The 14843-nt window shown below is 41.0% G+C and overlaps 1 protein-coding gene across 1 annotated transcript in view; it reads left to right on the plus strand.

Annotated features, from left to right (window-relative positions):
• The window catches only part of LRRC15 (leucine rich repeat containing 15), a 44883-nt gene extending 38298 nt beyond the window's left edge, over positions 1–6585 (plus strand). The window contains exon 2 of the mRNA XM_069213174.1: positions 650–6585. Within this exon, the coding sequence (XP_069069275.1) occupies positions 650–2394 (1745 nt within the window). The 3' untranslated portion in view covers positions 2395–6585. The remainder of the gene's footprint in view (positions 1–649) is intronic.
• Positions 6586–14843: the final 8258 nt, after the last annotated feature.

Raw genomic sequence — 14843 nt, forward strand, 5'->3', positions numbered from 1 at the left:
ATATCCACCGAAAGGGACATGCCAGTATTTCTAACCAGACAGATTCTACCTGCATCTTTGGTGTGCATAAAATCAAAGCAGATCCTTGGGAAACAATTGAAAAACATAGTAGATTATTGATAATTAGAATGAGTATTTTGAAGAAATAGCTGAATTTGTAAAGATAGTACAGAGGCTTGGATCTTCTGATACTCTTGATTAGTAATGCTTTGTAAACCTGCAAAAAACACACGCAACTAGATCGACATATAGGAATGCACACACAAATCGCCACAAAAATTCACTCACTGACAGGTCACCGTAGATTTTAGCACAAAGAACCTATCAACCTGTATAATTAGAGCCATGTGCCCTCAAGACCAGATCAATCATTCTGTTGGTCTCTACATTTAAACAAATACTTTTCCAATCAGAGGTTTCAAAAGCAGTAACAAATAATTGTTTCTGCCATGGTGAACTATTGATGTACTTATCCATATACTTTCAAATGCATACATGTAAACATTCAGTAAACCTTAGTTTGCAGTTGAGTGTTAGAGAAAAATGCAAGTTCAAAAACTTTTTTGCCTAATTTCCAAAGTGATATAAGCCATCTTAAACTTTGTATATTTATTGGCAGGACTAACAAAATTGTGCTTTTCTTTTTCAGGTGTTATGGACCGACGCAACCACATTTTGTGGCTTTTGATTTCCCTTTGCTTGTCCCTCGTGCGTGGTCAATGTCCCAAAGAATGCAACTGTCCCAAATCTGGTCAAGTGGATTGTTCTGGAACAACAATCACAGAAATTCCTGAGGCTATTCCTGAGGATACAAAAACTCTTCAAATGGGAAACACCCTAATAACAGAGCTGAATGATGATTCTTTACAGAATTTGACTATATTGATTATCTTGCGAATTGAAAAGAACGAGCTGTCAAAGATTACTTCTAATGCTCTCTTAAACCTTTCATCTCTACGTTACCTAAGTCTGTCCAACAACAAGTTGCGTGATCTCCCTGCTGATCTATTTCAAAGTCTGAAAAGGTTGGAAACACTCATACTTTCCAACAATCAACTCCACCAGATAGATCCATCTCTCCTGTTGCCACTCAGTAGTTTGAAAGATCTTCAGCTTCAGGGCAACAACCTGCGCTTTGTGCCCGATGGTGCATTTGACCAATTGAAAGCACTCACTAAACTAAACCTGGGGAAAAACAGCCTTGCACACCTCAACCCCAAGACTCTAGAAAAAGTGACTCGACTACAGATGTTAAGGCTCTATGAAAATAAATTTACTGGTTTCCCAGAAAGTTTCTTCCATGGCCTTCCTGATCTTACTGAGCTTGGGCTGCATCAAAACCAGATTATACAATTATCAGCGGATCTCTTTTCGAACAATCGAAATTTACAGAAACTGTACTTGTCAAATAATTTAATTGAACATTTGCCTCAAGGAATCTTTTTAAATTTGCCTGAGATCACAAAGCTAACATTGTATGGCAATGCCTTAAAGGAGCTCAATACTGGTGTATTTGGACCAATGCCAAAACTTAAGGATCTATGGCTGTATGATAACCAACTTATGACCATTCCAGATTTTGTGTTTAACAACTTAACAGAGTTGCAGTTATTGATTCTCAGCAGGAACAAGATCCGTTCTATATCTGCCAGGTCATTCAGTGGCCTTGGAGAACTTTTGGAAATTTCCCTTCACACCAATGCTCTCTCCATGTTGGATGAAGATGTTTTCAGTGCCTTGCCCAAGCTGCAGAATATTTCACTTCAAAATAACCAGCTTCAGACTCTGCCCGGAAGCCTTTTTGGAAAGTTTAACAATGTGATGAATGTGCAGCTGCAAAACAACTCCTTTGAGACTCTCCGAGTGGATTTCCTTGAGTCTTTGGGACACCTGCAGGAAGTGAAATTGTTTGACAATCCCTGGAAATGTGATAAAGGTATCATTGATCTTAAGGACTGGTTACAGACAAATCAACATAAATTAGGAAACAACAGTGAACCTGTATGTTCCAAGCCTCTGTTCTTAAAGAGTTTATCACTACTGGAGTTGAGCACAGACCAATTATTGGTTGAGGTCACTACAACAAAAGAGCACCTAACTATGACCCACCAAGGGTCCTCTCATGATGACACTGATGAAACCACACTGCCTGATGTTTTTAATACAGCCACTGAAGAAGATGAGAGGGAACCCAGACCACGTCCATCTATGCCAGACGATGAGCAAGAAAGAGGCCTATGGGGCTTGACCCGTCTTCAAAGTGGATTGCTTGTTACAACAATTGTTTTTTGTTGTATAGCTCTTGTGTGTACTTTAATTGTGTGTGCAGTGTATAAAAGGAAGAAAAAGAGTAACATTGATCTATTGAAAATGAAAGAAAAGAATGAAGTTTAAAATTATGCAATGCAGCATTCTCATAACCTGTGTGGGTAAGCTGCTAAATGGGTGAACATTCAGAGTTCATGAGACATTTGGAGAGAAATGGTATTGTTACAAATATGTGGTGCTAAGTGGCGGTGTTTCTTATATGCAAGTAAGCCAATCTGGAGGCTCAAATTACTGTGTACTAAGTACATTATGTGGGCTCGAAGATATTGAATCCAACACATTGTACACTGGGGATATCCTGAGTGGTTGTGGCAGATTTTTGCATGGTTATTCCATCTATACTTCTGAAATTGTAAGAGCCCTCAGTCGGAAATTGTGTGTATTGATATCCATAGCTGTCAATCGTCTCAAGGTACAGACTCTGCTTTCCTTTTCTTCATTTGGTTCAGGGGCATACATTATGTCCAATGTTTGGAATTATGTGTCAGTATCCATTCAGATATCATACCCACCATTTTGTAACAATAGCCATAATTTCAGGTATTGAAATACAACCTTAGAGTACCATAAAGATAATGCAAACATAGCCACCTTTAACCTTCAATAAAATCCCCTTCACCGCAGCATCCCCTTTTAATATCTTGCTTTTTACTTATTTTGAGTTTGCTGGTCTATTCAGCAGCCTTGTGGGATTAGTCTGTCTGCATCGCTGTGTTAATCATGTGGCCATCTTTAACTAGTACTTTTGACTGGTGTGACAAACACATGACCCAGCATTACACGTCAGGCACAGTGTTATAGTCTGTATCTGTATTCTGTTTACCAACGTTGCATCCAGTCATTGAAGGAGCTGTTAAATACTCTGTGCCTGGGATGCATGGGCAGAGAAGAAGCAGTGAAAAGGGAATGAAAAACAGAAGAGGGAGGGGAAATTAAGGAGGTGAGGTGGTGGGAAAGAGAAGAAGGCATGGAGAGAGGGGAGAAATTGAAGAAAAGGGCATCGAAGGAGAGAGCGGATTAGACTGTGGAATGGTGGGCAACTCAATGGGAATAATGGAAGTCATATTCAGGGGAGAGCATCCAAGCAACTGAGCATATTTCCAAGGAGGTAGTGTTGCACCACAACCATTGGTGCAATAAGATATATGAAGTGAAGCTCATAAAAAATGAATTTAATCTTCACACTAATGCTAGGTTGCCTCTTCCAACAGGAGTGCTGCCAGAAAAGGTATACAAACTCCAAAATGGCCTGGATCACACAATATGAAAGCAGACACAAATCTTGTAACTAACCCGGTTGACAGGGTGGCAGAGGGTGAAGGGTGTTGCAGTTCTTATCTGCTACCATTGTTTTAAAGCATCAGTCTGTCTATATAATGTTAACTATGTGGACAGCCTTCATATGAAAGGTATATCTTTCTACTCAGCTGCTGGAACCTCCAATCATACAGTAACACAAAGGCACATCTTTGACTACAGGTGGCCACAGAATGTAACACATGCTTTCACAAACCCCTGAGCCACCAGGGTTGTTCTTTTTCTGGATATCCACAGGGATAAGAAGTGACTATGTCATTGGAAAGATAGGTCCAAGGCAGACCTCTGTTGAGAAAGCTCAATTGCTTACATGGGAGCTCTTGCATATGACAAGCACCTGAAACGTTTTGTTAACAGAGTGGAGAAAATGCCTGGATCTGTGTCTATGGAACATTTGATACTGAGGTTGCATGTCAGTATATTAAAGTCATTAACGTTGAGGTAAGTACATGAGAGCTAAGTACAACACATCTAAACTTACCTAGACATATTTAACTTGACAACATAGTCGTAGATGATATTCTGCTGGCGATGCTGCTGCTGCAGACTGAAATAAAAACCTTTGTATTGTGCTAGAACATTGATGCAGGTTTTTCGATTTTGACTCCGAAATCCCCCTATTGAGGTAAAGAATTAAACTGAACATCAGGTTTTAGAGGAAGCAATTCCGGTCCCAGAGTATGCCGAGGTGAGATAGCAAAGGTCCACGTGGGACTATTCTTGCTTAATTTACCTGCATCGCTTCTCACTTCTGGCAAAGACTTGGTAATTTGATGAGCCAATACCTTGGCACAGAACAGAGATCCTTTTGCCTCCAAGTCAAAACTGAATGATTGATTCATAGAGGTACTCATAGATGGAACTGCTACCTCAAGGTTTCTTGGCGCTGAAACAGAGTCAATCCAGAGTTAATAGAGCCTTCCAGAATCAGCACAATAGAGGACCTTTTAACGCCTTGTGATCTGTATTTTTCTGAAAGATATTTTTGGGAAGGAATTCCACAGGGTGGGTCCTAACACTCTCAGGGAGCATCCACCACAATGTACGTTTTTGAAGCGAGGCGTTGCTAACAGTGATTGCAACAAAGAATGTAGGGTTTTAAAAGGAGATTAAGCTGTTAGAATGTTTTGGAGAAATAAGGGTCCAGAGGCCAAAAATGTGGTCTACAATGCCTAATACTTTGAGGTGGATACTTTGCTAAAGAAAAAGGCAGCCCGTTGGTCAGATGTGTGTTTGCAGTGCTGAGTGTAACATTCTGAAAGGAGCTTAGATGGTGAAAGTCTTGAGGAGAAATAAGGGACCAGAGGAAACAAGTGATGATGGATAGTAGTTTGAAGTGGATACATTGTTTAAAAGGTCGCCAGTAAAATGGCAGTGCTCTTCAGTGACATGATCAAATTTCTTTAATTGATTCATACATGATGCTGTGTGTTCACCTTCTAGATAGACTGGTAGGCCCAGAGATATTTTATTCTCAATATCTTGGCGGGAAGCCAGCCTACTTCTGGTCACATCTAGTAAAAAGTAGGAAGGTGACAGTTTTTTAGAAAACCAATCCTACAATAAAAAGAAAGGAGCTCCCTAATTGTTCCTCCGAGCACAGAGGCCAAGGATTAAAGGGAAGTATAATCATACAAATCTACTTCAAAGAAATTCGTTAGTTAAAAAAAAGGTCCTACAGAAGCAACCCCAAAAACAACACAAGTTCAGACCGATGAAAATTAGTATTGAAGGGAGAGAGCAGAGGCCAGAAGCACTGAGTCCGGGGAGAGAAATGCTTAAAGAAATACCAATTTCACATTTTCTGCTCACATAGCATTTATAACTGGATTTCTGGACAGGTAACTTCCTCCCAGTAGTATGTGGACGATGACGTGTGGCCAAAGCAGTGTGCAAAGGTGAATACAGAATGGTCATAATGGTTGCAAATACCATTAGAACAAGTTAAATCATTGCGTAGAGTAAACTCTGAATTGTTTCCAAAGAGCACCCAGGCCCATGCATGCCAGTATTCTCCATTGGGGTTTATTGGACCTGATTATACCACCCAACTCATAATGGGTACAGAATCTTATGTAGGAGGGTATATTTAGGGCAACCACCGGTCACACGTGGGATTGTAGCAATTCTAGTAAGGGCCTAATTACAAGTAGGTCGATGTATTCCGACTCGTGTGTAACCCCTGTTTGCGCACAGCTTGGAATTAGGAGTAGGGAGGTCTTTAACGCATCCGATAATTATTGACTGCGCTATATACCTCAACCTTCATTAAATTGCAGCAGGACGAACCTGCCAAAATTTAATAGGGAAATGTGTATGGTATTCAACGTAACAAGCAGATTTTGGCTTATTAAACACCCAAATCCACATTATTTCTCGATAACTCATAATATCGCTATTTATCACACCTGATAAATAGCCAGACCCGAACAGTATTTCACTAATTTAAATTGTTACAATTTTAGATTACATTCAGAAGGACTTTTCTTATTCTTGTGTACATTTTCTTAATCATATTTGCATTCTTAATTTTAGTTGGAATGTGTGACCCTCGTAGAACCCTTTATTACATTTTAAATGTAATAATAGGAAACAGATTGATAGGGGTCTGATCTCGGGAAGAAAGGGGGTTATGACAACTCTACAAAGGTTTAAGCCCTCCTAACCTGTGTTCTTATTGGCCAAACGGAAAGTTCTGTGTTGATTTTATTGGGCATGAACTATGACGTATGAACAGTGATTATAGTGAAAAGTCCACGCCCTAGCAGCTGTTTTGGCTACTTAGAATGATACGCTTTAATGTTTAGCTGTTAAAAAGTGAAGCGAGGTTCACTTTACACATGTTAGATTAAAAAATACCTTCATAAATTGATACATTACTGGATACCTAAAATTGTTTGTAATTTTTCCATTGTTACAATAAAGTGTTTTTTCTAAGTACCACGTTAGTGGTTGTGAATTTTTACAGTATATTTATGGTCACAGTGTGCAAAATGTTACACATTACCTCAAAACTGTTTTCATTAATGCACAAAATGAATGTCCAATAGGAGCAGTTGGTGTAAGTGAGTAAATCAACAGATGTTCAGGAATTCTGGTAAGACGGTGTTAGAATTTTGAACTATTTAACATGGCAATGTGATGCTTTTGGACACATAAATGCAGCAGGATAAGAATTTATTTCTGCAAACTAACAAACAGGAGAAAGATTTGAGCTCCAAAGCCTATTCGGACGTAAACAGGATTATATATGGTGGACAAATGGTATGTGTTCCTTCTTTGGTTTGCAGTTGGCGAAACCTTGCACCACAAAAAGCACTATTTGCCTATGTTGGATCTGTTAATAATATTCATCATTCCATGTTATTCCCCCTTTCCACTTAATTTATGTAATTCCGCACCCGCTAAGTACACTCCAGGCAATTGCACATTTCCAGATGCACAATTTTAGTGGCTCAGTCGAGATCAGGCCTTCGGCATTTCCAAATCAGATGACATTGTTTTGGCCTATCAGGAGGTAAAGCATTGCATCCACCAGCTGGAACTGGAGGGGAATGGGCATTCACCAGGAACAATGTGAATATTCTTACTATGCATGCATCGTAGATGGCACCTCATCTGGAGCACCATGTCCAGTTCTTGAGGCCACTGCTTAAGAAGGAGGATAGCTCATATGCAGAGACATAGATTCTGTCAGAGTGATGTGTTTTTTAAACCATGAATCCTTGGAATGTGCATTGAAGGAGTGATGTTTAAGAGTATTAAATGACCAAGGGGATTGTGGAGGAGCCTATGTGTAGGTCGAGATGAGGAGATGCAGATAGGATGGGCCAGGGAAGGAAAAAACGTAGCTGGTAGCAGTCAAGGATATGCTGGGAGGAGATGACATCAAGGTGGGGGACCATAATATTTAAAAGGGTAGGGTTTATGAGAGTCCCCTGTGCCACGTCGAAAACTACATGCAGTGGAGTGGAGAGAAAGCAGTAAGTGATCTGCAATAAGGTCGCTTCTATCACATCACCAAGTATGAGGCAGTGCTATGAAATTAACAATAAGATGCCCAGAAGTAGCATCATAAAATTATTCTTAATCATAATGGCAGTGAATGTGTGTGACTGCCTATCAGCAGCCATAGCGGAAGCAGAATAACACAAAAAACGAAAATAGGGTCTGATTTACAATTTGAAGAACAGTACACTGTCCATCAAGGTGGCGGAGGATATTATCTCTGCCATCCCGATGGAATTATTTCTTTCAAACTTAGAGATGACCGCCAAACCAGTGGTCATATATGTACACTTTAAGAAACCACCATAACAGTGCTTCCTTTCAACGTACAGTTTGGTAGTTTGGCAGTTTTGACTGCCATTCACCAAACTTAACATTGTTTTGTTTTTCAGGAACAAACTCCCAATTAAGGAATATTGTATTCATAAAAATAAAAATCTAATGACCTGAGAGTTTTTCCAAGTGTGTAGGCGTAATTTTGCTTTTTTTCCTGTCCCTCACTGTCAGGTTTTTCCTGGTAGTGATGGGAAAGAAAAAAAAAGGCTTCACACTATTCACCCTATGTTGAGTGGTCCTATCTCTGACTGCCTCTACTCTGTCTAGTCGTCAGAGGAGGTTTTGCATCCATGAAGCCAAGCGGAGCACAGTTGACAGACAAATTAAGGTCTGTCCATCCTTAAATGAGGCAGGCAGGCTGAGATTGTTTCTGACCGTAACACCCGATTTGCAATTACGGCAAAGTACTCTGTTCAGCAAACTCTAAGTCAGGCCCATAGTGTAGATATAGCAGAGTTTGACTTTATCTCCTATGGGGTTTATATTAAGTCCCTACCTCCTTTATTTTCTATGGAAGGATGTTGCAATACAACTGGTTGCCTATGTGCAGTGCTGAACTTACTACTGTTTATGAGTAAGTTACACTTGGAGGTTTTGAATATCAAAAGGTACTAAACGTAATTAAAAGTGTAAGTTACCTTTGTGAATCAGGTCATAAATATACAGAAAAGTGATGGCATTAACAGATGATCTCCCCGTCCTGTTGAGGTTGGATTTTTCATTCGAGGTCTTAGGCTAAAAGTGACATTGGAAGTTGGAAACCAATGACTATTAACAGATTAGTGTTTCATCAAATCAAGATATATACGTTCACCCAAATGCAACCCCCCATGACCATCAAAATCTCCTTGGACCTTCGATAATCACTGCCTAGCATGGCCATACATATGCTCTAGGATCTGCAAAGGCTGCAAAATGTTTTTGGCCAACATTGAGATACTCACAACACTTGACCAATTCTATATCATCATTGTGCCCTGTCCATTTTAAAAAAAATTGCTCCTGCATAAAATGTCATGTGACTTTGTGAACTATTTTCAACTTTACCTCTGATTTCTCCACATGCACTTTGTGAAATATACTTTACGTCACTGACTGCCATCCATGGCTGGAATAGTGTGCAGAATCATATCTGCTATTATTAAGGGTACCATGCGGTACTGGCTAGTGATTAATTAGAGCTCAATTTAGGTCCTAACCTCATATTACCACCAAGAGAATTGAAGATCTGAGCTTGCATCTGTTATTAGAGTATTAGGAATACTAGCTAGCTAAGACCAAGGTCAGAATTTACTCAAACTTCACGCAACGCAGCACAGCAGGGGACACTGTGTGCTGCATTTCATGAACAGGAGAGAGCAGTACTGTGCCATAGCATATGGCGCAGTTCTGCTCTCTTCTGGTGCTGGCGTACTTGTGGCTGCCTTCAGCCAGGCAGGTACCCTTGGGTCATGTCACAAGGGTGTTTGCGTTGTGGTCAGGATAATTTTTGTCAAGGAAGAGATGCTTACTAGCACAAAACTATCCTTTGAGGTTCTTTCCTCCTTGTATGTATGTGCAGAATGCAGCACACATTCAAAAAGAACAAAGCAAACTAAGGGAAATGAAGATATTTCTCCTTGTTATGCCAGCATTACAAATCTTTATAAATATGAGTTTGTGTCAAAATACATTGGTGGATACGCTGGAATGTCCATGCTCCACCCATGTAATATTTATCTGACACAGGGTAACACAAGGTAACTCAGAGAAGAAAATGAGGGGAAATAACAATTTTTCTCCACGTCACATCAGCCTCGGGTAGACACACCATTTTGTTGCAAACCTACGTTTGAATGGGACATGATGCAAGGTAACGCAAGCCAGTGCTATGCGCTTCCGTGTAGTACTATTTTTCTTTTTTTTTCTTCTTTTTTTTTTTAAGAAACCATGTAAATTGTTATTAGATTTTGCATCGGGACTGCACAAAAAAAGTGACGCAACCTTGACACAAAGGCCCATATTTATACTTTTTTAGCACCACAATTGCATCATTTTTTGACGCAAAAGCGGTACAAACTTGCAAAATACAATTGTATTTTGTAAGTTTGCGCCGCTTTCGCGTGAAAAAGCAGTGCAAAGGTGGCACTAAAAAAGTATAAATATGGGCCAAAATGTTAGTAAATCCTGACGAAAGTGCTCATCTCTACAGCCCGGTAGCCCAATAGCACCTCCTGTATTAATTTATTAGACACTTTAATGTCATTACATTTAATATAACCATATGGAGATACCACTAGATTGAACCTACTCCATGGAAATTATTGCTACCAATAATGCCACTTTATCTGTAATACAGAACTAAGGGCCATATGTACAAACACATTTTCCCATAGACACAGAATGGGTAAAACCCTTTGGTACATCTGGCCCTAAGTGTACGACTCAATCAATCTAGTACAACAAAAATCACATTAAAATTTGAACCCAACTTCGCCATCATATCCCACTTGCCATAAACATATGAAACACTAATGCATTACCTAAAACAATACAAAACTAAACTATTATTGTAGTTAACGCAATTAGTGTACAATATGTGAGTTACAAATGCAAATGCATGCTTTAACATTGTTTTTGGATTATGCAACTAATTGTTCAAAAATATTCCCTTTTCTTGCTGCATTACTTTAAAAATAAAACCCTTGTTAGTGGTCGCATTAGATATGCGTAATTCTGGTGACAATAACGGATCCATTAGTTAATACTAATTCCCCAACAGACCTCATCCTGATTTTCTGATGCAGTACGTTAATATGGCCAAATCAATTAATTCCAAATGCTTTTCACAGAAATCCCCAATATTATTTCAATTAATATTAAAACAAAACAATTTTTAATAAAAACCAAGCCTACTAAAAAGTTTACGCACAAAATGACTCTAATAGAATAAACTAGTCAATCAGGACCAAGGCGTGTTTCATCTCGAACACAGTGTGGTACTTTCCACTGTTAAGTTCAAGGGCCAAACCCCAGCGAGTTCTTTGAATATTGGTTTAGAATAGTATTTCTTTGTGTCTAAAAGTCTAGCCCAGATACCAGGAAAGTTCAAGTTCTATTCGGTCCTCATCCACTGATGTGACGTGTATTCTATCCTTTAATCTAATCCCATTCATGACACTAAAACTAGCAAACAATCTTACTGCAACTCTAAGGTTTACCCTAAGTCTACTATAAGACATTCCCCTACTCTAAATCTTACCCTAACACTAACTGTCCCTTGCTCTGACACTTGCATTTGTATTTAACTCAATGAGGTGGTATTTTCAGTAGCGGTATTCCCAATAGTGGTAACTTTTTTAACACAGTGCTTTGATTGGAATGGTACCTGGATGTAGTGAACACTCAGCAGCTGTGGTGCACCTTTGGAAACCCTGTCTCACTGAAGAACAACAATCCATTAAAAAAAAGATGTGGTCACTTCTATGTCTTCTCTTGAGCGAAACAGATCCTGGTCGGAGCTACCATGAGACACTGCTGCCAGTTCATACACTCGGCTGATTGAGATTCATTCTGTCTTCTTGCCACAAAATACATTTGCAGAATCTCAAAACTCCAAAAGAACTTTCTTTTTTTCACTGCAGCAAATGCCTTCTATGTGCTACGCCTTGATTCTTGGCAGACGTATACTTCGCATATTACTTACACGGAAGAAATTGTGTCAATACTTATGTTTGACTTCAGCGGTAGAATATTTCCCCTTGCAGCTGGCAAAGTTGCAGAAACTTTTCCTTGCAGCCATATCTTTGGCAGTCCCTATTAGAAACATGATTTGTTTCAAATCAACAAATGATGGAAACAACAGATTGTATTAGGCCAAGCTGTGTAGTGCCTTATTAAGTATACATAGGTCCTTGGGACTGCAAACAAGATTCATTTGTCAAGAACTCATAACTTTTGCAATGTTTCAGCCCCATACATTACACACAGCTGCCAGGAGTCTGCTTCGATGAAACGTAAGCTCCACCTCAACATGGTGTGACTTCAGACCAGGTGTGACACTCTGTCCAAAGATGATGCAATTGGCCTCAAATGTTCAGTTACGACTAAATGGGAGGGAAAACATTTAGGGACTGATTACGACCTTGGCAGATGGGATACTCCTTCACAAACATAACGGATATCCCATTTGCCGTTTTCCAAGTTCCATAGGATATAACATTTGTGACAGAGTATCCCATCCACCAAGGTAGGTCATAATTAGGTCCTTACTCTTTGGACATAGTGTCAAGCAGAGGTCTGGGCCAGGAGTCTTCAGGATTCATAAGCAGGACGTATCAAGGTACCAGGCAACCTTTAAATAGTGCTTAACATCTGCGGGTGTTTGAGCACCAACACTCATGTTTGGGACCAGGGCTTGTATTTCATCATCAGACTTTGGCCCAGAGCAAGAAAGAGAAAGACAGAGCAGGAAGTAGGAAAGAAAGATAGGGGAAACAGTGCCATAGGAACGAAGCAGGAATGGAAAAAGAAGTTATAAGAGTGAGATAGAGGGACAGGAAGCCTAGAGAGGTGGAAGAAAAAGGCATGAGGTGGAATCAAAACCACGCAGAATAGGCATTCAGTGACCCCGAAATTTAGTTGCCCAGGTGATGGGCAGCTAAGGCGAACCTTAGGCACCTGAACTTATTCCATTTGTACAAATTAGGCGCCAAATAAGGCCCATATTTATACTTTTTGACGCAAACCGGCGGTGGTTTGCATAAAATTTTTTACTGCCGGCTAACCCCATTCCTACGCGCCATGCGGGCGCCTTATTTAAGGAATGATGTTAGCCGGCGCTGCGGTCTGGTCTGAGTAAAACAAAATTATTCAAACCCGGCAGCTCCGGCATAGGGGAAAATGGGGGAGGTGCATCAAAAAATGGTGCAAGTCAGGTTTGAGGCAAAAATCATGCCTCAAACCGGACTTGCGCCATTTTTTGACGCACAACCCCCATAGAAATTACTCCTGTCTTAGCAAAGACAGGAGTCATGCCACCTTGCCCAATGGCCATGGCCAGGGGACTTCTGTCCCCTGGGCATGGTCATTGGGCACAGTGGCATGTAGGGGGGCCCAAATTAGGCCCCCCATGCCACTTTAAATTTTTTTTAAAAAATACTTACCTCAACTTACCTGTACTTACCTGGGATGGGTCCCCCCCATCCATGGGTGTCCTCCAGGGGTGGGCGAGGGTGGCAGGGGGTGTCCCTGGTGGGCAGGGGAGGGCACATCTGGGCTCCTTCCATGGGCAGAGACCATGTAAGTGAGCCCACAGGTCCCTTAACGCCTGCCCTGACCCAGGCGTTAAAAAACGGCACACATCAGGCTGTGCGCCGTTTTTTAAGGCCCACCCCCTCCTGTGTGTCAAAATGAAGCTGGAGTATAAATAAGGCGCACAGGCCTTAAAGTCATTTTTTGGGTGGGAATGCCTACCTTGCATGTCATTAACGCAAGGCAGTTTCCCGCAGCCAAAAAATTACGCACACGGAGAAATTATGACGTCCGCAGGCTCGGGCGTCAAAGTTTAAATATGGTGCACGGTTTGCACCGAAGGTGCGTCAAAATGTTTGACGCACATTCGGCGCAAACAGAGTATAAATATGCCCCTAAGTTCCCTCATTCCCTCCATTTTCCTAAATGAACAAGAGTGAGGATATGAAAAAATTCCCAGCCCCTCAAAACATTAAACTCTTCATCTAGGGTCAGTTTACTTGAAAAGAAACCATAAACATAATGCTTTCTAGTTCCCCTGAAACCCTATCAAGTCACTTTAGGAAACCGTACAGTGAACCTGCTCATTCAGTACAAGTCAGTTTGGGAAAGCAGAAAATGACAATTAGAAATACCGTTGGTGTTAGAAGCAAACAGTCGGGGGAGCACCATGTTCATGCTTCACACAGGAGTTAAGAAATATTGGTAACGCTAGAGGAAGTAGTCCTTCTGACCTCTTAATCTAACCAAAAACTGCAGTTGCTTAACCCATGTACGTTTCCACTCAACCCCAGCTCAAAACGGGTCTGGCATGGTTTGAGGGCACAAAGGGCCAGATGTATCAAGCTCCCGGTTTGCATTTCTTAAATAGCTAATTTTAAGAAATCGCTATTTTAGAAATGCAAAATGGGATGTATGAAAACTGCGAGTCGGTAATAGCGATTTCTTAAAATTTGCAATCGCAATTTGCGAGTTGCAAATACCGAATCGCAAAAAATTGCAAATCGGTATTTGCAAATCGCAAATTGCGAAAACGGCAACCCGGAACAGCCTGATGACATAACAACGAGGAAGTTAGTCAGCCCATGCTGTTTCCAGAATTCCCACCCACAGGAGCGGGCAGAGAGACCCAGCCCACCACCAGGGAGGCAGCCTTGAGAGCCAGCCAGGACCAAACAGGATCATGGCTACTGATGGGAATGTGAAGGAGAAAGGAGACAGGAAGCGTAAGCTCAAAATCAGTGAGCAGGAATTGGAGGTGCTCACCGAGGAGGTGGTCAGGAATCACAAAAACGTTTTGGGAAAAACTCACTACAGGTACCTGAAAGTGAGAAGAGGAAACTGTGGTCAGACATCCAGACCAAACTATGCGCAGTGGGTGTTGCGCAGCGCTCCGTCGAGGAGATACGCAAGTGATGGTATGACGTGCGTTCACGTGGCAAAGAGAGGGTAGCCAGCAGGCTAAAGAAGGCAAGGAGCACCGGAGGAGGACCACCCACCCAGACACCGTCCACACCAATGAAAGACATGGTGGAGTCGATACTGCTTCCTGAAGCTGTCAGTGGTGTCAGCAAAGGTAAGAGCAGTAATGATGTGTCCCCACATATGGTCATGTACAAATG

This window comes from Pleurodeles waltl, chromosome 11 (assembly GCF_031143425.1).
Source record: "Pleurodeles waltl isolate 20211129_DDA chromosome 11, aPleWal1.hap1.20221129, whole genome shotgun sequence".
NCBI classification, from domain to species: Eukaryota; Metazoa; Chordata; class Amphibia; order Caudata; family Salamandridae; genus Pleurodeles; species Pleurodeles waltl.